Source organism: Fusarium coffeatum, assembly GCF_003316985.1.
Source record: "Fusarium coffeatum strain FIESC_28 chromosome Unknown BRIP53273_contig_53, whole genome shotgun sequence".
Classification (NCBI taxonomy): Eukaryota; Fungi; Ascomycota; class Sordariomycetes; order Hypocreales; family Nectriaceae; genus Fusarium; species Fusarium coffeatum.
In genome coordinates this window covers 84,193-103,445 of record NW_022157850.1, presented here as the reverse complement: position 1 = coordinate 103,445, position 19,253 = coordinate 84,193, and the positions used below count along the sequence as shown (strand labels likewise).

The 19,253-nt window shown below is 48.9% G+C and overlaps 6 protein-coding genes across 6 annotated transcripts; 2 read left to right on the top strand and 4 right to left on the bottom strand.

The window, feature by feature from the left end:
- Positions 1-203: 203 nt before the first annotated feature.
- FIESC28_02435 (uncharacterized protein) lies at positions 204-3,114 on the bottom strand (the record flags this gene model as incomplete). Its single annotated transcript, XM_031156584.1, has 3 exons — positions 204-2,914; positions 2,968-3,036; positions 3,084-3,114. The coding sequence occupies 3 exons, from the start codon at positions 3,112-3,114 to the stop codon at positions 204-206; spliced, it is 2,811 nt and encodes a 936-aa protein (XP_031019365.1).
- A 1,922-nt stretch (positions 3,115-5,036) lies between these two features.
- Positions 5,037-5,883, bottom strand: FIESC28_02434 (uncharacterized protein; the record flags this gene model as incomplete). The annotated part of the gene is made up of 4 exons (XM_031156583.1): positions 5,037-5,119; positions 5,170-5,378; positions 5,444-5,648; positions 5,709-5,883. The coding sequence occupies 4 exons, from the start codon at positions 5,881-5,883 to the stop codon at positions 5,037-5,039; spliced, it is 672 nt and encodes a 223-aa protein (XP_031019364.1).
- A 1,251-nt stretch (positions 5,884-7,134) lies between these two features.
- Positions 7,135-8,562, bottom strand: FIESC28_02433 (uncharacterized protein; the record flags this gene model as incomplete). The annotated part of the gene is made up of 5 exons (XM_031156582.1): positions 7,135-7,283; positions 7,335-7,550; positions 7,609-7,656; positions 7,707-8,335; positions 8,390-8,562. 5 exons carry the CDS (start codon positions 8,560-8,562, stop codon positions 7,135-7,137), a joined length of 1,215 nt encoding a protein of 404 aa, XP_031019363.1.
- A 1,599-nt stretch (positions 8,563-10,161) lies between these two features.
- On the top strand, positions 10,162-11,241 carry FIESC28_02432 (uncharacterized protein; the record flags this gene model as incomplete). The annotated part of the gene is made up of 1 exon (XM_031156581.1): positions 10,162-11,241. The coding sequence occupies one exon, from the start codon at positions 10,162-10,164 to the stop codon at positions 11,239-11,241; it is 1,080 nt and encodes a 359-aa protein (XP_031019362.1).
- Positions 11,242-15,473: 4,232 nt separating this feature from the next.
- On the top strand, positions 15,474-16,781 carry FIESC28_02431 (uncharacterized protein; the record flags this gene model as incomplete). The annotated part of the gene is made up of 3 exons (XM_031156580.1): positions 15,474-15,531; positions 15,588-16,431; positions 16,484-16,781. 3 exons carry the CDS (start codon positions 15,474-15,476, stop codon positions 16,779-16,781), a joined length of 1,200 nt encoding a protein of 399 aa, XP_031019361.1.
- A 618-nt stretch (positions 16,782-17,399) lies between these two features.
- FIESC28_02430 (uncharacterized protein) lies at positions 17,400-19,007 on the bottom strand (the record flags this gene model as incomplete). Its single annotated transcript, XM_031156579.1, has 4 exons — positions 17,400-17,495; positions 17,551-17,634; positions 17,692-18,365; positions 18,416-19,007. 4 exons carry the CDS (start codon positions 19,005-19,007, stop codon positions 17,400-17,402), a joined length of 1,446 nt encoding a protein of 481 aa, XP_031019360.1.
- Positions 19,008-19,253: the final 246 nt, after the last annotated feature.

The window sequence follows — 19,253 nt, the reverse complement described above, 5'->3', positions numbered from 1 at the left end:
GTCTAAGGTAGTGTAGTGTATACAGGTATCGATCCTAATAACTCATTTGCGCTCCTGTTTCCTTTTGCTCTCAGCCTATGGCCAATGTTCATTATAGCTCCAAATAAAAATGCATACTATTATACAAGAGGGTCTTGATTTTGTTCTCATAAGATAAAGGAAATACTTAGTCATTTGTTGTAAATGCGGTGGTTGTTCTCTTCTTATTGCACATTCAGAACCAGGTCGTCCCCTCGCCGAGTAGGCGTTAATGTTGGCTTCCAATGCGGTGACATGGGATAGCTTGGGGGAGTCTTATTTTCAACATCACGATTCCACTTTGATGTCCTGGCCGGGTCGGTGCCAATAGTCATGTCAGCAGCTCGATTAGAACCGACACGTTTGGCAAGAAGCGAGTCCTGGCTTCCGGACTGGGCAAGTGGTGTGGTCATAGGTTGAGGGGGACGATAGTTCTGATACTGGGAGGGATGTATTTGGGTTTGCTGAGATGCAGGATATGGCTGAAATGATTGATAGCCTCCCTGATTATGAGGCTGGGACAGTTGGTTTTGTCGTGCTTGGAACGATTGGTACATATGAGGTGGTTGCTGGTAAGGGTTTTGCTGAGGTGGGCGTTGATAAGGTTGTAAAGGAGGTTGCTGCTGGAAAGACTGGTACGAAGGAGGCATACGCTGTGTGGGTTGCCAGGCATTCTGCTGCTGCTGGGGCTGTTGGCGTCGTTGCTGATGTTGATGAGAGTGCAGGCGTTGTATAGGTTGCCAAGCTGCTTGCTGTTCTCGGGGGGACGGTTGAAAGGAAGGAGGTCTTTGGTACGGTTTGTAAATCTGAGGCTGGGATCCCGAAGCTGAACGGCGATGCTGCGATTGTTGATGGGTTTGGAGGGGTTGGGGATACGGCGGATTGAAGTAAAAGGGAGATGCTCGAATCTGCTCTGGGTTGATGGCAGGTGGCTCCGTGGGCTCCTCTGGCTCAGGAGAGGGTTCAACAATGCGCATGGTTGGAGAAGTTGTCTCAAGTCCCGCATTAGGGATAGGTTGTATGTTCTGCGAACCTGGCTGCTGTCGTGCTGCGTTATAAGCACCAGGAGGCTGCATCATTCCCAAAGTTGGACTTGGCTGGCCAGGAGGACTGTAGAATATTTGTCTCGAGGGAGGAGCTAATCTCGTATTGACATTGTCGCCCAAATTGCCCATCTGGCTTGCACGTCGAGGATCTCGTGGCGGTATCTGGGGTTGTTGTTGTTGCTGCTGCTGGCGAGCTCGAACTGATTGGGGAGACTCAACAACAGGAGAGAGACTGACTTGTTGTTCGGGCGCCACAGAGGGGATACTCGAGGAAGACTCAGTCGATGTGGTGATGATTGTGGCACTACTGCTACTAGAGTCCTCGCGTGGACGGGTCAGGGGTCTGGCCATCGAGGGCCGCGAAGAAATGCTACGTCGTGGGTGGGATTGCGACGAGAAGAACGGAGAAGGATACTGCGGGCGTGGCCCGTAGGGTTTACTTGGAGCGCCCGCAGGAATGATCTCAGCTGGGGGAGCGAGTGTTCGGATGGTACTTTGCCCTGGGTAGCCAGAGGGACCGTTATCGTTCGGCAGTGGCTTTAGGTTGTCTCCCTGAGACCCCTTTGAATCTTGTGACCCTCGTGCTATCACCGAGGCACGCTTTGGGTTCCCAAGAACCCAATTACCGTACTGGTCAGCAACATAGTAGGTCGTAGCAGAGAGCGGAGTCGTTGGTGGTGGTCTCCAGACCTGCGTGTTGTTGTTTGGCGACATCGATGTGCGATCTTCTTCGAACTCAGTCACATTGCTTTCGCGGTTGTTTGTTCCCGGAGCGCTTCCTGCAGACGCTTCGGTTGGAGGAATGTGCAGCTTTGGTGGCATGGGTCGCGATCTTGGTGGTGAAGCAACAACGGCGGCGGCGCCAAGTGCCGGTGGTGGTGGTTGGATACTCTCATGTCGGCCTTGTTGTCCAGTCTCTTGTAATCCTGGCTCGATAACAGGGAGAGACTTTTCATTAGTGGATTCAGAAGACAGATGCGGTATTGTTGGTTTTGCAGGCAGTAATTTCGACAATCTCCTGAGAGGAGAGGCGTTTGCCGTATTTCGATTTGAAGAAGGTGGTGATATGGCAACGCCAATGTTCTCGGGTCTAGAATTTGCTCGATTGTACGCAGGTGGGGGTGGTGCTTGACTCCCAGGATCCAAGTCAGGGCGAAGTTGGTGAACCATCCAGGAGTTGTGTCCGCCATTGTCAGATCGATCTGCTTTGTAGCCCCAGGTATCTCTCATAGGAAGGAAGCCGGTTTTGATCTGAGGGTACTTTCTTCGTCGGTAGTACCTCGCGAGCACAATAGCTCCGACTGCAACTCCAACAGCGGCCAGAACACCTATTGATATTCCAGCAACTTGCTCGGTAGAGAGTTTATTTGAATCATCATTGTCCTCACCCTTACTCGCACCACCAGCACCGCCTGATACTTCTGTAGTAGTTTCCGTTTCTGAACTTGAAGTGGATGTTGTCGTTGTGGTTTCAAAAGTCGTGGAACTGGTGAACGGGAGTTCGGTAATCGAAATTATCTCTGGAGAAGTAGTGGTATCGTCAGGCGAGTCGGTGGAAGAATCATCCCTCGTTGTTGACCGTATCCTTGTTCTCGTCGATGGTCTGGGAATAATAGGTGGTGATGATGTATCGATGACTAGGGTTGTTGGTAGTGTTTGAGTAGTGCTCGATGTCTCCAGACTCGACGCTTCTGAGCTCGATGTTGTCCTCGTTGTGGTGAGAGGGGGAAAGGTGACAACTCCTCTGCCTGAAGGGTCCAAAACTAACGTTGCTGTGATGGTGAGATGGGTTGGGTGAGCTGCGTTCGGCCTTCCATTGCAGACACCATACGCCCGCTCAACAACGCGTTCTACATTTGTGTAAGTGACGACGATTAATTCCCAGGTGGCTGGTAATACATACCGTTTGCTTCGACTGAAGAACAGAACCCAAAGGACCGCTCAGCTGATATGCATTGCATCGCACCTTCACCTAAAGTAAAGCCCAAAGTGCCTCTTCGAGAACACAGACAGTCCAACAGGGGCCTCCCCGTGCAGGCATCGAGAACATAGTTGACATTTAGGAAAGAGGCGAAGCATTCCGAAGCACAGCTAGGAATGAAGCCGGAGAATTCGCCCGGGATATTAGCTGCCAGTACGGCGGTAACACAAAAGATCAACCATGAAGGCACAAAGGAAAATGGCCTACTGGCCATTCTACAACGAAACATCTGTGGATTCGAATGTTAGTCCCAACTTGGGGCCGCATGTCTTGAGCAAATTTCTCACCTATAAAGAAGGGTATCCTATTAAAGGAGATGACCAGCATCTCAACGAAATGTATTCATGAGCAGTCGTGACAAAAGAACAAAGGGAAAAGAGATCAGAGAAAGGGAATTAGACGTGACTGGTGGTACAGACAATCACAGATGACAGAAGGAAAGAGAAAAGGGAAATACGAAACACGGTCACATCGAACGGATAAGGTAGGAAACAAGGGGAGATATGAGGACTGCATTCTCAGCAGCCGCCGTCTTTTTTCGCTATAGCACGAGAGCTCATGATGACACCGACATAGATAGTGAGAGTGAGACCAGCAAAGGCCAGCGCTTGCTAGCCAAGTTGGGACGCTGTAAATCCTGCAAGACCAAGCCTCTTGTTCAGCTCAAAGGGTCCTCAAGGGCCATAGAGCCGCCGGAGCGGGCCCTCTCAATCCTCTCTGCGTCATTAGACTAGGGAAGAGGCTGGATCCGAAAGAGGCTGCTGCAAAGAGCTATTTTTGCCTGGAGAGACATATCGGTCGATACGAAACTCGACCCCACGGCCTCGATGTCTGCTGCGGCGGTTAGAGGTGGTGACATGACTGGTTGACGTTGACCGAACCGCCGATAGACGCGGGAGGGTCCTTTTGGGCGTCAACGGCTGACAGCCAACCAGCCAACAGGCAACACTGTGACTGGTCACGTGAAGGCATATTGGTCCAATGATGGTGTTGGTATAGCCCTCGGCCAGGTCTACCAACTATAGGCCCATCTATTGCAGATCGACAACCTTTATTGACGAGGTTAACGTTAATGTGATGACTCTACCTCTATACAGCATCCTAGGTCTTGGCTGGTTTCGAAGTGGGCTAGCTGGGCTTCGTGAACTTCTCTCAGCGAATTCTTTTTGAAACGGTCACATGTAGGCCGGCTGAAAAGAGCACAGTTTATAGCGTCACTTCGTGTTGAATCCACTTGGACATCTCGGTTCGTTGCGAGGAATTAAGACCAGGGATGGAGCTGACCAAAGAGACTGCCCTTGTTTCAGTCATTCAGTCGCTCACCGTAGTCTATTCTGTATGGGTCAATCATTAAGTGATTTGACCCACACCATCTTGGCTTGCTTCAGATCTTAGTAACCAAAGAAGCCAAGCACTTTCATGGTTCGCGATACATGTCTTACCCTTACTAGCTGTGCCAAAGATTTGGTACCGGGTCTGTCGTCTGGTGTGCAAGAACATTAGTAACCAAAGTTTCCCACAATATCACGTTACCAAAATATTCAGTGCCTCCTTCATTAACCCCGTTGATCTTGGTCAGGACGCTTCGTCGTCAAAATTTACTGGATATATTCGCATTGAAGATCTAGACTCTCTGCCACTCCAGTCTTATCAACCATCGTATAGACAAACTGTTTGATCAAGCGATACCCTTGCATCATATGACCGTCAACAATGTCTTCCGTAAGGTCAGCGGCGCAATGCTCAAGCCAAATTCCTGGGCAAAAGATGGAAACGGTTTCTTAAACGAAAAAGGGTCAACAGCCTCAGACGCCGACGCCGACAAAACACCCACAATAGAACAACAAATCCGTCAGGATTCAGGAAACTCAGAATACCATCGGCCAGCTGTCTCTTGTCTGATATAAAAGACGTGGCAGATGGTGTAGCTTCCACCCTAGGTTCCAACCAACTAAATGCTATGCAATCGTCAAACTTCTCTATTGGTAACCTCACATGGCCATCTCGGCCTGCAGTTTCCGGAGCTCGGCTTCTTCGTCGTCCTCCTCCACGGCCTTATTCTTGCTCGATACAGCTGCAACATGTTAGTCTCCCGAAGTAATACAATGTGGCCAAAGTACATACGCTCAGCAGAAGCCGGCGTCGGCAGCTTGTGTACAGCATCCGACACAGGAACTGTGCCTGTCTTGAGCATCTGCTCATCAAGTTGCTCCTGTTGTAGCTCATCCAACTCGTTCTCCAATTCGTCGTCGTCGATGGCCTCGCCCATAGGGGTTTGAGTTATAGCGTTGACGATCTCGTCGCTCATGGCGTTCTGCTCTCGCAACTCGTCCCTGGAACAATATTAGTACATGCACAACTGCCAGAGCATCAGATATGACATAAGGCGAGGACATACATAATCGCATCCACCTTATCCGCTGTAAGACCCTTGTGGATATGTTTCATTGCCGCGTTAGCATCGCTCATTGCAGCCAAGGTCTCCTTGTTGATGTTGGCCGACTCGATAGCGTTGATTTGCTGCTCCAGAGTACCGATTTGCGACACAGTTTGGTCCAGCGAGTGCTCGTGTGTCTTCTTGCGCCTCAAGGCCGCCTTAGCCGCTGTCATCTAGATCAGTATCTCTGCCCCGCATTACCCTGACCGCTGAGATAACCGCATACCGTTCTTGTTTGAGCTCACGTTCTTGCGTGCGATGCCATCCTGCTCGTCAATCTGGTTTTGAAGATGTCTCTCGCGCTTCTGCAGCATATCAAGCTGCGCTCGCAGCCCGAGGATCGCATTCTTGGGAGTATCCTTGCGCTTCTGGGCCGCGGCGCCACCGAACCAACCCCACATATCTACGGTTGCTGATCGCTAAGGTTGATGGGTGGAAAGAGTAAAGTAGATGAGGATAAGGAGTGTCCGTCCTGTACCTCTTATATAATCGATCTCGTTTGATGTTGTCGAAGTACGAAAATAGCGTAGCGAGCCTCGAGTCAACGTCGGGTAGTGGGGTCAGGCTGAAAGAGGGTTACGGTTCACAGGGTCACCTAGGATATACAGGGCTATCGGACTAGATGAAAGCGAACAATTTGATGCTCTGACTTCTTCCTTTGGAATCGTCAGCGTCGTCGTCTTAGGTAGTGTTATGTTAAAGGTAGCCTGCGGGACTCTTATCGTTGCCTGTGTGATGACGGCACGCTTCCCTGCCCGCCATTTCCTCTTAATTGCATAATGTGGGGGTAGCCACTCATATTGCAAGAGGGAAGAAACTTCGCTCAGGTGCACAGGCTCCATGTGACGCAATATTCACATGGCCAATTCCCAAAGTAGAAAGTCAACTTCATGTTAACGTCTATCTCGGGAACCCAACATGAGGTTATTCCCAGAATTACCATATATGTATGAATTGATAGGGTGCTGCCTTAGCATTCAATAGGCAGCTGTCTACATTCACCTCTATTAGTTATATTTTACAGATTCGGACTTTTGTCAATTCCTCCGGAAGAACTCGTATCAAAGTCCTACCCAGGAAATACTCATGGTAGTCCATGTGCTCGCTTTGACACGACTACCATGAGCCTTCATAGTCAGAGCTGACCACGGATCGTATATTTAATCAAGTCTGGCATTATAACTGGTCCACTGCCCAGTCTTCTATAGCCAACCTGTACTTTGTTGCGGTTACATATCCCTCCTCTTGTGTCGATTTGCTCGGAGACCTGATTCCCCTATTAATACACAAAGTAAGTCGGATGACACGATCCATTTCCAAATGATAACCAGAAGCCAATACCCAAATATTACACTAGAATTTGCGTCGTATCAAACCCATCCATCATTAAGTTCCGAGAGCGCCAACACAGACCGTACTAAAAGTGCAATAGATTGGGTTAAGGGTGTAGCAGGATATCTGCGGTTAGAACAATGTTCTGTAGAGTATGCCAGGCTCAAATTGAGACCTGGCATCAAAGCAGTTGCATGAATGTTGGAAACGTTAACAGGCGTAACGTCATGAGTCTGCATATATGATTGACATAGTCCAAAAGTGGTAGGATACGCTGAAGGTGGTGCGTATCCAAAATCCAAGCTTCAAGCCTGCCGTTCTTACAGGTTGCCACCCTTTTCTTGTGTATCATAGTGCCAGACAATGTAGTTGGGAAGGCCGATAACTTGGTAGCCGGCTCGTTTGGCCATCTTGGCAAAACCTTCGGTCTCGGCCTGGTTCTCAAAAGCGTAAGCTGGAAAGTTGATGCCTAAAGACGATGTTAGTTGTGGGTTGTGGCCCATATCGTTTTGAGGCATACCTGATCGATGAACATCTGCCTTGACGAGAATGTTGACACCGCCAATACCATCGAGCTGAAGTTCAACGTCCTTGTTCTCCCGCCAATCGCCCATTCTGCACATATATTCACGCCCCGTATCGAACTCTTTGTAGCCTTCTACAATGATGGTGTCTTTTGGCAGACTATTGGCCAATTTTCGACCCTTGTCCGACTCTATCCACGAGTTGTAGTCGACTGCGGCCGAATGTCAGCAACCCTGTGATCAACATACGCCAAACACACTTGTACTTACATCGACCCTCAATATCAACCCCCTTCTCGAATCTATGGAACCAAATGTCTCGGAATTGTCAGTGTCATGATTGAGAATGTGATTTCTTCCTGACTTACTGGGTACAAGAATATCTCTGTCGTGAGCGATGAAGTCCTCCAATATCTTTTTGGGCGCCTCTTCAATATCAACATCACGCCAATATACCCATGAATGCTCCGGCTTCAGAGCTGTGGCCAGCAGGTAGTTTCTCGCTTTAGCCATAGCTCTACGACGCGGCGCTTGTACTTCAAAGCCATGTCTCTGCTTCGCATCTTGGCTAAGATGGAAATGGAAATTCTTCTCGACAATAGTGATGCTGTTGAACGGAACCCCGTCTTTTCGCTTCTGCAAGTGATCCAATTCGGAAGCAAGTACGGCAAGTGTGTCATCCTTTGAATCGGATACTAAAAACGCAAGATCGATCAGGCGATGTGGATATGTAAGCTCAGCGATAAGCTTAAAGTAATTCTTCAAAAAGGGAGCGGCGTCTTTCAGTGGCGTTAGAATCAAGATTCGTTCGTTCCGGATGATAGCTTGGGGGCTTGAAGTGATCGGGTTCAAATCGACGTGTTGAATTGAGGGAGATTCAACTTTAAGAGGCTTGTGGTGGTTGAAAAGGACCGGTGTTTGCATATGCGCATTCCACAAGGCATGTTCGTTTGGTGTCATTTCCATGGGTGACTTATTTGGGCCCCAGCATCGAACACTGTACAGTTGTCAGCCATTGTACGGTCTCGATTATGGTTGTGAGTGTAAGTACTTCTGTGGTCCAGGAGGTGCTGCTCGAAGACTACGGTATAATAGCATCACGATGCCAGTCAAACCCAGAAGGAGAAGCAACCGAGACCGTGTCATGTTGTTGCGCAACACTCTGCTCTGGGGCATCTGTGCCCTTGCAGCCTTCCAGTTGAGCCCACCATTGGAAAGAAGCATAGCGACTTTCTCGAGTGGTCGTTCCGACCACTGAGTCGTCTATAATCGTCTGTCGCAAGTTCGATACCGGAGCTGGCCACAGCCCTTCGCACGTTGTCGTCAGCAGGTAGATGATGAGAACTGCCTCTTTTGGTTTCGGTACGTTCGATGTCGTCAATTGCGCTGTAGCAATTCGTTGCCGTACCACAGAGCTTCGGTGAGATTTAGGACAGCCCTCGCGTTATCGGTCGTGGTTGTGGGCAGAGGATACCCTGATATGCTTCGTACAGGGGTTTCGCTAGACGCTTTGAGGCTGTTGCTGTTTGCGCAAAGACTCTAGTGTATCCAAAGTAGCCACTTAGGATTCGATAATATTCGCATTGATCGAGATTCGACGGTGAAACCAGAAACGAGTGTGGTGGCTCTCAATAAGCAATGTGTGCAAGTGAACTGACGTGGGATGTGAATAAGCCAGGTCAGGTAAATAAAACAAACCAGTATGGATGGATGACATTACGTTGCAACAGCTCACTTCCACGAGGTGCAGTGTAGGAGCCCCCAGGTGTTACACGGGGCAGGGATCCATACCTACCTCTAGGCTTTGTAGGTATCCGACGGGACCCTTTTAGTGCTTCCGGAAGCAATTCTCCAGTGGAGTTAGCTGTCAGGTCCGCTGTACTGTGACTGATATACCTACCTCATGCCTTCCATGGATATCAAGAGTGGGTACTATAGGTGTCTACTAAGGTACTTACCCGGTAGCATCTAGAATGAAATGGCTTTCAGTCCTTGGTTCATCGTCCGATGGATTCTGTGTTGTGCTATTGAGATAATAGCACAAGAGCGATTGTGTTTAATCTCCGAATTTCTATCATAACCTAGCACGTGGATATATCAAGTTAAACTCTTCCGATGTGGAACCCGTTGTGAAACAGTATTGAGTTGTAACCATTCGCATAAGATAGGATCAAATGGATAAAACACACACATGTACCTAGGAGAAAGTGACTTATACTCTACCGATAGATAGGTAGGTAGGTATACCGGTATCCGCCTGATTTGAAATCAAGTGCCAGGACAGGTGCTGTCGGGTTGATATGGATTAGCAACCCTACAACAATGGCGCAACTGTCCACTCACTTCTTGAATGACTACACCAACCTTTCATTTGTCTCCATTCGAACAGATGAATGATCAGATGCTTATACTGCATATCTCCATAGCTAGGTATTTGGCACCTAACAATGATATATCTTGTTGTTTAGCATCTGGATAGGTATCCATGATTGGATCTTCATCCGCTGACGTCTTGTGTTCCAGAAGCGCCAAGAAGATCGACCAATGACATAGGCAGGGCGCACTTGCCACAACCTACCTTATACTTCCTTCTGACGAACGTGAAGTAGAGCAAGACGACTTCATTTATCATCAGACATAGTCGACGAATTTCATGAAACGAAAGACCAAAATCTGTCGAAGACACCGAGCATAGCGGGTATTGATCGTCAACTCATTTATCTCATGCGCGCTGTGCTCTTACGACACTATCACTCTTTCGTCACCCAGCTATTCGCATCACAATCACAACCATTTAGGACGAAGATAAGATCAGGTCACATCATGGCTGTCACAAGGCGCTCTTCACGTATCAGCACCATGGCTGTGGCGAAGGCCGAAATGCCTGCCAAAACGACATCAGACACTAATAATCGAAAGCGCAAAGCTGCCAAACTCCAAGACGGGGCACAAGCACCTGCTACACCTCCAAGAAAGCGTGCACAAGGCAAGCCTGCGACTCCAGCAGCTCCGCCACCAGTAACACCAACGCCGGCTGCTGCAAGAGCTTTTGCTGATCCTACAAGTTCGAGCAAGAAACCTCGCAGTGCGGCGGTTACACGACTTGCGGACCCAAAGCTGACAAATGCGACACTCCTCTCACCAGAGACATCAAGGCTTGTCGCTTCACGAGGACTTGAAAATGTCTCGCCCAGTAAGGCTCCTCAGGTCAAAACGACAACGGAGAACCTGCTGAAGGAGGCCTGTGATTATCTTATCAACGTTGATGCTCGCATGAGGCCTTTGGTCGAGAGCCATCACTGTCGAGCCTTTTCACCGGAGGGACTCGCAGAGAAGATTGACCCGTTTGAAAGCCTGTCGAGTTCCATAATCGGTCAGCAAGTGTCAGGAGCAGCAGCGAAGTCAATCAAAACCAAGTTCATTGCGTTGTTTGAGCAACAGCCTGGTGTACGATTTCCCCATCCATCACAGGTGGCCATGAAATCCATCGAGGAACTGCGGACAGCAGGACTATCACAGCGCAAAGCTGAGTATATCAAGGGACTCGCCGAAAAGTTTGTCAGCGGAGACCTGAGTGCCCAGATGCTTCATGATGCTTCGGACGAGGAAGTTATGGAAAAGTTAATTGCGGTCAGGGGTCTCGGGAAATGGTCTGTCGAAATGTTCGCGTGCTTTGCCCTCAAAAGGATGGACGTCTTTTCGCTCGGTGATCTAGGCGTTCAGAGAGGAATGGCTGCCTTTGTCGGACGTGATATCGCCAAACTCAAGGCCAAGGGCGGTAAATGGAAGTACATGTCGGAACAGGATATGATCGAGTTGTCGAATAAGTTCTCGCCATATCGAAGTCTCTTCATGTGGTACATGTGGCGAGTCGAAGAGACAGACATTAGCATCATGGAGTAAACAAGTTACGTTGCCAGGTCGGCGATGGCGCCTGTGTTTGTTATCTTGGTGCTATTCATGTGGTGTTGACTGCATATGCTTCCACAAGCACTGTTACATTGAATGGTGATGTCACGACACCGACTCTCATGCAAGTTAGTGCTCGATGGTCCAGACCCGGGAAAATGAGCCCGGAATACGCGTTCAACAATGGTTACATACTATAGTGGTACTCTTTGTCCAAACGCATTGACATGGTTGAGAATGTTTTCTCCTACAAAAGTGCATGGTAGTCTTCATTGGTGCAAAGTATCGCATCAAATAGTCAACACCCATTGGCTTACAGTAGTTTCGTGAAGACATGATTCGTCATCGGCGATCGGCCCCAGGGGAGGCCTTCTTTTGTGGATTGGCTCCTGCAACGGCGTGAAAGACGGTTGCGCCACGAATCGGACCTAAGACGCCCTTGCCGGACTGCGGCGGGCCTCGATGCATCTACAACGCAAAGGTTGCGATAGACAAAGAAGAGCAAGATGGGTTTTGCAACAGATCAGTCGCACGGCTACGTGTTCAAGATTGGCCCTAGCTCATCCATCCGGCTAGAATAACAGTTTTAATGGCTCAAGCCGAAAAGCCAAAGACGATTAGCCTCCGGAAAGAAAACTTTGATCTACATGCTGCGACCACTTCGCAAATCGCGAACTCGCTGGGAGTCTCCTTGGCACTGGATGCGGGATGTGGGACAGACTTGGCCAGCTTGGCTAGCTAGCGATAACTGGCTGGGAACGAAAGATATGGAAAAACCATCCTGGCCATTTGCCATCCCACACAAAGTTGCAGGCTTGGCTGCGTGTGGAGAGTACAACGCGTCGAGGAGGTGGACGGGTATGCTTGATTTACACGCGGCAATGGAATGGAGGCGCAGACTCGAGGCTCTTGGTCGTTGGACAGCGGGAAGATTCGGCCGAGCAGCCGACGGGAACAAATCATCGCATTCATTTGCACTAAACTAGTTCAGCGTTGCCTGTCATCTGTATCGATGACTTTTCTCAGTCAGTCAGGCAAAAGTTTCTGGTGGGAAGACATTCAGGGTTGACTGGCAATGAATGTGAAGTGAGACGAGGAACCCTGGAAAGCCATTGTCTGAGATAGAAGGTACGCAGGGGAAAATTGCTTTGTCGATTGGTTTTAATTACTTGGATGATTATCATCATGATTATGATGATCCTCGATTGAACCAAGGACTTTTTTCTTTCTGAAAGTGAAACCAAAATGATAACAAGTTTATGGGTTCTCGAAGCCTGGCAACAAAACAAACCAGGGGCGGATTTGGGTTAAGGGTGGTGTGAGAGAGTGCTTTTTAGAATCGCAACACTGGATCTATCCGTAGCATGCCCCAGTCTAATGAGTGACTTCTCTCATTATCCACAGCGATATACGGATAGGAGTGGCCAGGATTGATACAGGATGATCGCCTGAAAAGACTGAGACTCATCTTGAGTCCGTAAAGCACGTGGGTTCGGTGACAGGCGGGCTGCAGATTAAGTTATCAGTCAGGCAATATCTTTTTCAAGCCGCATAATATAAAGGACTCAGATAGCAAATGAGAGTCAATACTATAAGATTAGATAAAGATGAGGAATGACGATGCGAAGAAAGGGAGAAGCTTTGGGCATCCTTGGTTGGTATCCCTGAAAGCTTCCGGAAGCCCTGTTGCCGACCTAGATACGGATACATATTTAGTATCGTATCGTATTGGCAATATCAAATCTCAATGTCATTAATGCTTAGCGCTTCCAATTCTTAATGAAGATCAAGCAGATCAGTCAATGAATGTTAGTTCACTGGGCAGTGGAGGTATGGTTGGACAGCTTTTCGTGTCAGTACTGTAACTATACCTTGTGCGCTGCATGCTGTAGTGCGCCTCGGTCTTGACAGATCCGCCGTGTTACAATTGCCACAAACAAATATCATGGTGAGTGAGGCTGAGTTCTTGTCTTATAGAAGTCATGACGTCTTGGTGGGAGAAGGGGAACTGAAGCTTCTGATTCCAGACCCAGGCTGGATCGCAAGCGGATACGGGCGAAACATGAGAGGCAAATGGAACAAGACGAGTTTGACCGGGAGTGCGGTGAATTGTCTCCGTCTGTTAGCAGATACTTCAATCAATGCTTGGCGGAAGGCCTGAGACAGGCGAAGGCATCTGGTGTTGGAAGTTCCTCGCTATCATAGCTCGATTTACCTTCTGGGGACATGGGGATGATAACCCCTGCTAGTGGATATGCAAAGCGGATACATGAAGCAGCGCCCATAGCTGAAATGGGGTGCAAATCTCGCCTGCATGCGATGCGCTGGAATTAGAGGTACAGAGGTGAATTTGAAGCTAATTTAAGGAACAAACGCCAGGGAATATCATGATAGAAAGACTTGTCTGGAGATAAACACGAGGAAACTCACGTCTCTCAAAGGGAATGCATTATCCCGTTAAGGAAGGTTAAGAATTACGTTAGACGTGAATTCACGAGTAAAGGTAAAGGTAAAGGTAAAGTCTAACGGTACCGATGATACGGGTGCTTCGGCGGCCAGAGATGCGGTACCTGATAGACCCCGCTAATGCACCTGTAACGACTCTAGTTAAAGTCAAAGATTAGGTGCGGGCACCCGCGGCCTAACCTGTAAAGGACTGGACCTGTTGATTGTTTTGGTCTGAATCGATACAGGACTGGCCAAAAGCATGAAGCAAAGTGTTGTCATGATTGTTGCATCTCGGGCTGCTGACGCGGCCGTTAAGCATAAGATCCTGTCAATGCAGAGAGTATGAATGCTGTGGGTGTATATCAGACCTTGGCTCGAGTGATATGGAAGTAGCAAAAAAGAGCATACATATGGTTTACCCACTTTCATCTATAGTATGTCGCCAGCCGAGGCAGGAAGAGAAGGGGAAGAAAAAAAAAAAGTCAATGATTTCCATGCTAGTGTCTTGATAGACACTCAATGGTTGTCGATGGACAATAATTTGGTGATGCATCTCTCTGCACCGTATCCGTAGATAGGTACTGACTGAGGCAGACGTGGGCCCATCCATCCACGGGCATGTCTCTTAACCATTTAGTAGGAAATTAGTGCATGCCGCCCAAATGGAGATATTTCTCACACCAGGCTCATGGGCCGCCACACCCGTTCGCACCTTGACCTCGCCCTGGCATCTCCTCGAGCCGGTCACTGGCCTCTTTCGGGTCTTGTTGTCTGAGAGCCCCTGGATCGATGGAGCCGAAACTGGCCTGTTGGTGCCCTGCTCTGTCACTTTGCCATCCAACTTGGAACCCACCTAGCTTCCAAGCCACCCTTGTTAGCCATTGCCATCCTAGCTTAGCCAACCCCCATGTAGGCGACGCCGAATTCCCACCGTGCACTCATCTCGGTCGACATCTTTCATCTCCTCCCTCCCATTTCCTCCTCCTCTTTTTCTTCCCCTTCGTCGAACTCTTACTTCCTCTCATTGTCAGTAATATTCTCGTTCAGTTTTTCTCTTCACGCCACTCGTTTCCTGTCAGGCTCAATTGTGACTTTTCGTCCATACGCCAGACCTTTATCTACCTAATTCAAGGAAATATCTGTACGATTATTCCCTGCTGCATATCTCGATCGTTCGCCGAGAAACCACCCAAGGATTTTAAATAAACACCATCCACAAAATCGCAGGATCTTTTCCAATTACAAAACAGGTACGTATTGAACTGGACGATCGAGTCACTGGGTCGACTATTCCAGCTCCAGCTCGCCGAGACGCGAATTCACTTGGCTTGTGCTTGTGCTTGATTGGTTTCAACCGACCCGTTCCGTGTCTCCTACCTTCTGTTTTCTTTTCCTCCTCCCTCACCTGCCTCGAACTACCAACCTTCTTCACTACATCGTCTTCCTTCTCTATATTCTCAGCGTCTTGGGTCTTTTCTATTTTTTAGATCTGACTTCTACGCTTCCTTTCTTTCTTCCCTCCCTCCTTCCACATCTATCTCACATCTCCTAATAGGTTAGTAACCTCCAAAACACTCCTTTCCTCCAAAAGAAAAAGGGGTACACCAAAACATCAACATCTTCATGCAAACCTGTCCTGCCATTTCGCACTGCAGTATCACATTTTTCGAAACAACCACATCTTGGAGCGACATTCATACGAATAATCGCTACCAGCACTCAGCCTCCGCGCGATCGCTCTTAGTCGACAATATCTAATTGTGCTTATCTAGATCATAATGCATTCCGTTAAGGTTCTTTCTGCCATCGCGGCACTCGGTGTCTCTGCGGTTTCCGGTACGTTCTATACATCAATACGTTTGCGCTGGAACATGGTTGACGATTATCTGTAGCCGCCTCCACCTGCACCAGCAACATCAAGGTTTCCGAGCCCACCCCCAGCATTGACTGCGACGTTGTCGATGGCGATATTACTATCGACAAGGACGTTGCTGGTACCGTTGTTATCAACGGCCCCAAGCAGATCAAGGGTGACTTCATTGCCAAGGGTGCTGGCGACCTCATCTCTATTTCCAGTACCTCCATCAACGCCATTGGCGGCAAGTTCGAGCTCAGCAACCTTGAGTCTCTTAGCAACCTTGAGTTTTCATCTCTCACCAGCCTGGGCGAGCTTAGCTTCATCAAGCTTCCCCGTCTCGGTGAGCTGAACTTTGGTACCGAGGGTGTTACTAAGATCAAGACCATTCAAATCACCGATACCTTCATCAGCGATCTGAGCGGTCTCAGCGTTGCCACCGTCGAGAAGTTCCAGATCGACAACAACCGCAAGATGAACACCTTCAACTCTGACCTCGTCAACATTACTTCCGAGCTCAAGATTTTCGACAACGGAAACGACATCATGGAGATTACCATGAACAAGCTTGAGACCGCTGCCGAGATCCAAATCTCCAGCGCCAAGTCTTTCATGGTCCCTGCTCTCAAGGAGGTCACCAAGAGCTTGAAGCTCAGCGCCAACCCCGAGCTGAAGTCTTTCAGCGCCCCCAACCTGACTGTCATTGACGAGACTCTGTCTCTCATTGACATGAACAAGCTCACCAACGTCTCTTTCCCCGAGCTCGAGGAGATTGGTGGCGGTTTCACCATCCAGAACAACACCAAGCTTCTGGCCATCGATGACTTCCCCAAGCTTGAGAAGGTCACTGGTGGTATTGCTCTCCGCGGCAGCTTCGAGAAGTAAGTTGAAATCCTAATTATCTACAAACTTTTCTAACGTAAACTTTCACAGGGTCAAGCTCCCCAAGCTTGAGCAGGTTAGCGGCAGTGTCGTCGTTTCTTCCACTACCGATATCGAGGAGTTCTGCAAGTTTTTCGACGACATGAAGGATGACAAGAAGATTGATGGTGAGAAGACATGCTCTTTCAACAACAAGAACGCCAACAAGGGTGAGGACGGTGGTCAGAAGAGCGATGGTTCCGGTTCTTCCCAAAGCAACGAGGACGATGACAGTGCCGCCGGCAGCGTCAGCATCAACATGGCTGTCCTTGCCCTTGCCGGTGTCGCTGCTGTTGCCCAGCTCTTCTAAGCATAGATGAGGCAAGACTGTTAGCTTTTCTTTTAAAGGCGTCATTCTTTGTCGTCATCATGTTTTCCGACTTCTCTTTACGACATATTGTGCTTGGTCATCCTTCATGGGGCACAAATTGCTTTTCATGGGGGCGGTAACTGCGTGTAAAGGATAACCCGTTAGAGCTTAATAATCGATTGCATTTGGACTTTGAACGTTTTTCTCTTGGTTGTAGTGATGTCGCAGAATGTTACTAAGTAACTCTCTTACCTGCCGCTTGACAAAAACTCGGTCTTCATTTCATCGTGTTTGTCTTATGATCTTCTCGGTTGTTTCTGTGCAGTGGGACTGCTCTCGCTGTACCAGAAACAAGTAAACTGTCAACAATGAAGAGTGTATAAGTTGGACACTATTTATAACGATTATCCAGTTCCTGGTGTTCATGAAAGGGTCCTCCAGTATGGACAGCCCCTCGCACCTGGGAATATCACATCAACAAGAATGCTTTATCAGATATCCTGTACCTACAGTGTTTGACCTCTTAAGTCCTCCACAATTGGCCTTCTGGGTATCGTTGATTCTAAATACTGGGAAGAATCTGCTCATCTTCCTTCTTCTGCCATGAAAGTCATCTATCTAGTTATAGATCCCTTGTTCAAACTTCTCTGTATCATAGAATTCCGGTATGATCGTATTGCCATTAAACACGCGACCATCTAATTCGTTCACAGCCTGTGCGATCAGTTTAGCGGACTGAACCATAATCAGGTAAGAAAAGAAAACTCACTCTGAGTGCCGAAACCTGGTTTGTGAATTTGATGAAGACCTTGCGGCTCTCCTGGTCGATGTATAATCTCTCCACACGTCCGTACTGCGCCATCACCGTCAGCTTGAAGCACAGCATAATTTGAAGACGATACCAACATACCTTTTCTCCACACTCCTCTCCAATTTCTTGTCCTAGGCCTCCCGCAATTTCTTCCTGCAAATTAGGCATATTCTCCAGCATGTCTCGCAGTACTATAACATCGCTCATAGTGCCGAACTTGCCAGCATTTTCCTCCTTGCGTTTACCTCCGATGATTTTGCCCTTGCTGCCAGGCTCAGCCCAGCCACCGCCATCGGCATCGGCCTTCTTCCGTCGTTTCTCGACCTGTACGCGGAGGGGGTTGATAATTCCCGACTCGTTGGCGCCTAAGCCGCTACCTTTAGTCCACCCGTACTTGCTCATGAGTCGCTGTGCAAAACCCGTTTGTCCTGGGCGGCTTGACCGAGGTTGTAGATCATCGTCGGCTTGTGAAGGGGAGCCAGCACCGAGGGCCGGTGGCGGTGAGTATCCATCATCTTCTACATCTTCTCCTGCTGCTTCCTGCTCATTCTGAGTTTGAGTATATTTCACAGGAGCGCGTGATATCGTGGCTGAACTCGAAGTCACAGGGGGCGACGGTGGTGGAGCTGGAGGAGCCTGAGAAAGAGCTTGGCGACGAGCGAAGGCATCGTCTCCCGTCGCATCGTCTGGAGGAGGTACCGGGGCTGCCGCAGGAGGCGATTGAGGCGGTGGCGGTGGTACAAAGGAGTAGGAAGAAGGCGGTGCGAATTGATCTGGTGCTTAGTTAGCAGCAGAACACATGGGCATTGGTGATTGTACTCACTTGAAGGTACAGGTCGGGCGTCTTCATCCTCATCTGAAAGATCGCTCTCAACGCGTTTTCGTCGGTGTCTGTAAAGCAAAGCTTTCCAGTCTCTGACCTCTTGGACCTTCTCATCGCTATGAAGATACTCTTCCACGTTAGTTGGCCTCGTAGGATCGTATATGTCATCCCAATTGGTTTCTATATCTTCCTGTTGTCTCCTTTTCTTCTTCTTGCGACCACCGCGTTGCCGTTTCTCGCCCATCCCATACATCCACTCATCTTCTTCGGTAGCGGCCCAGTCGGCCAATGTAGTCTTTACTTGTGCAGGAGCTGGAGGAGCAATGGTAGGAGTCTGCTTGGAAGCAACGGCTTTAGGAAATGCTGGCTTTGTCTTTGTCTGTTTAACTTGTGGGCGGCGTATAGGTTGAAAGCGAAGGGCGGGATCAATGGGCTTTTTAGCAGTGGCTTCTGTCGATGCGCTGTCCGTCTGATTATAAAGGACGGGCGCCGATGAGATTGTGGCTGATGCTGTAGAGCTTTCGTTGGGATCGAGGAGGTTTTCGTAGAGTGAGAGCCCTCCCTGGGGAGGCGGCGGAGGAGGAGCGGCCATAGTTGTAGATAGACCAGGACGATGTAAGGCGTCTAGAGTTGGACAGTGTTTCAATCCGATATACTTTGTTCCTTTATTTCCTTAGCCCACGAGTAAATTCTGCAAGGCTTCTCTATTTATTCAAAACAGGAAACCGGGTGTCTCTTCGCATATCGTTTTTATGTGAAGTATTGTAGACCGAGACTGTTGGTTAAAGTATGAGCTTCCAGGTTGCGACAGCCCGAGCGAATGCGCCGGGTAAATAGC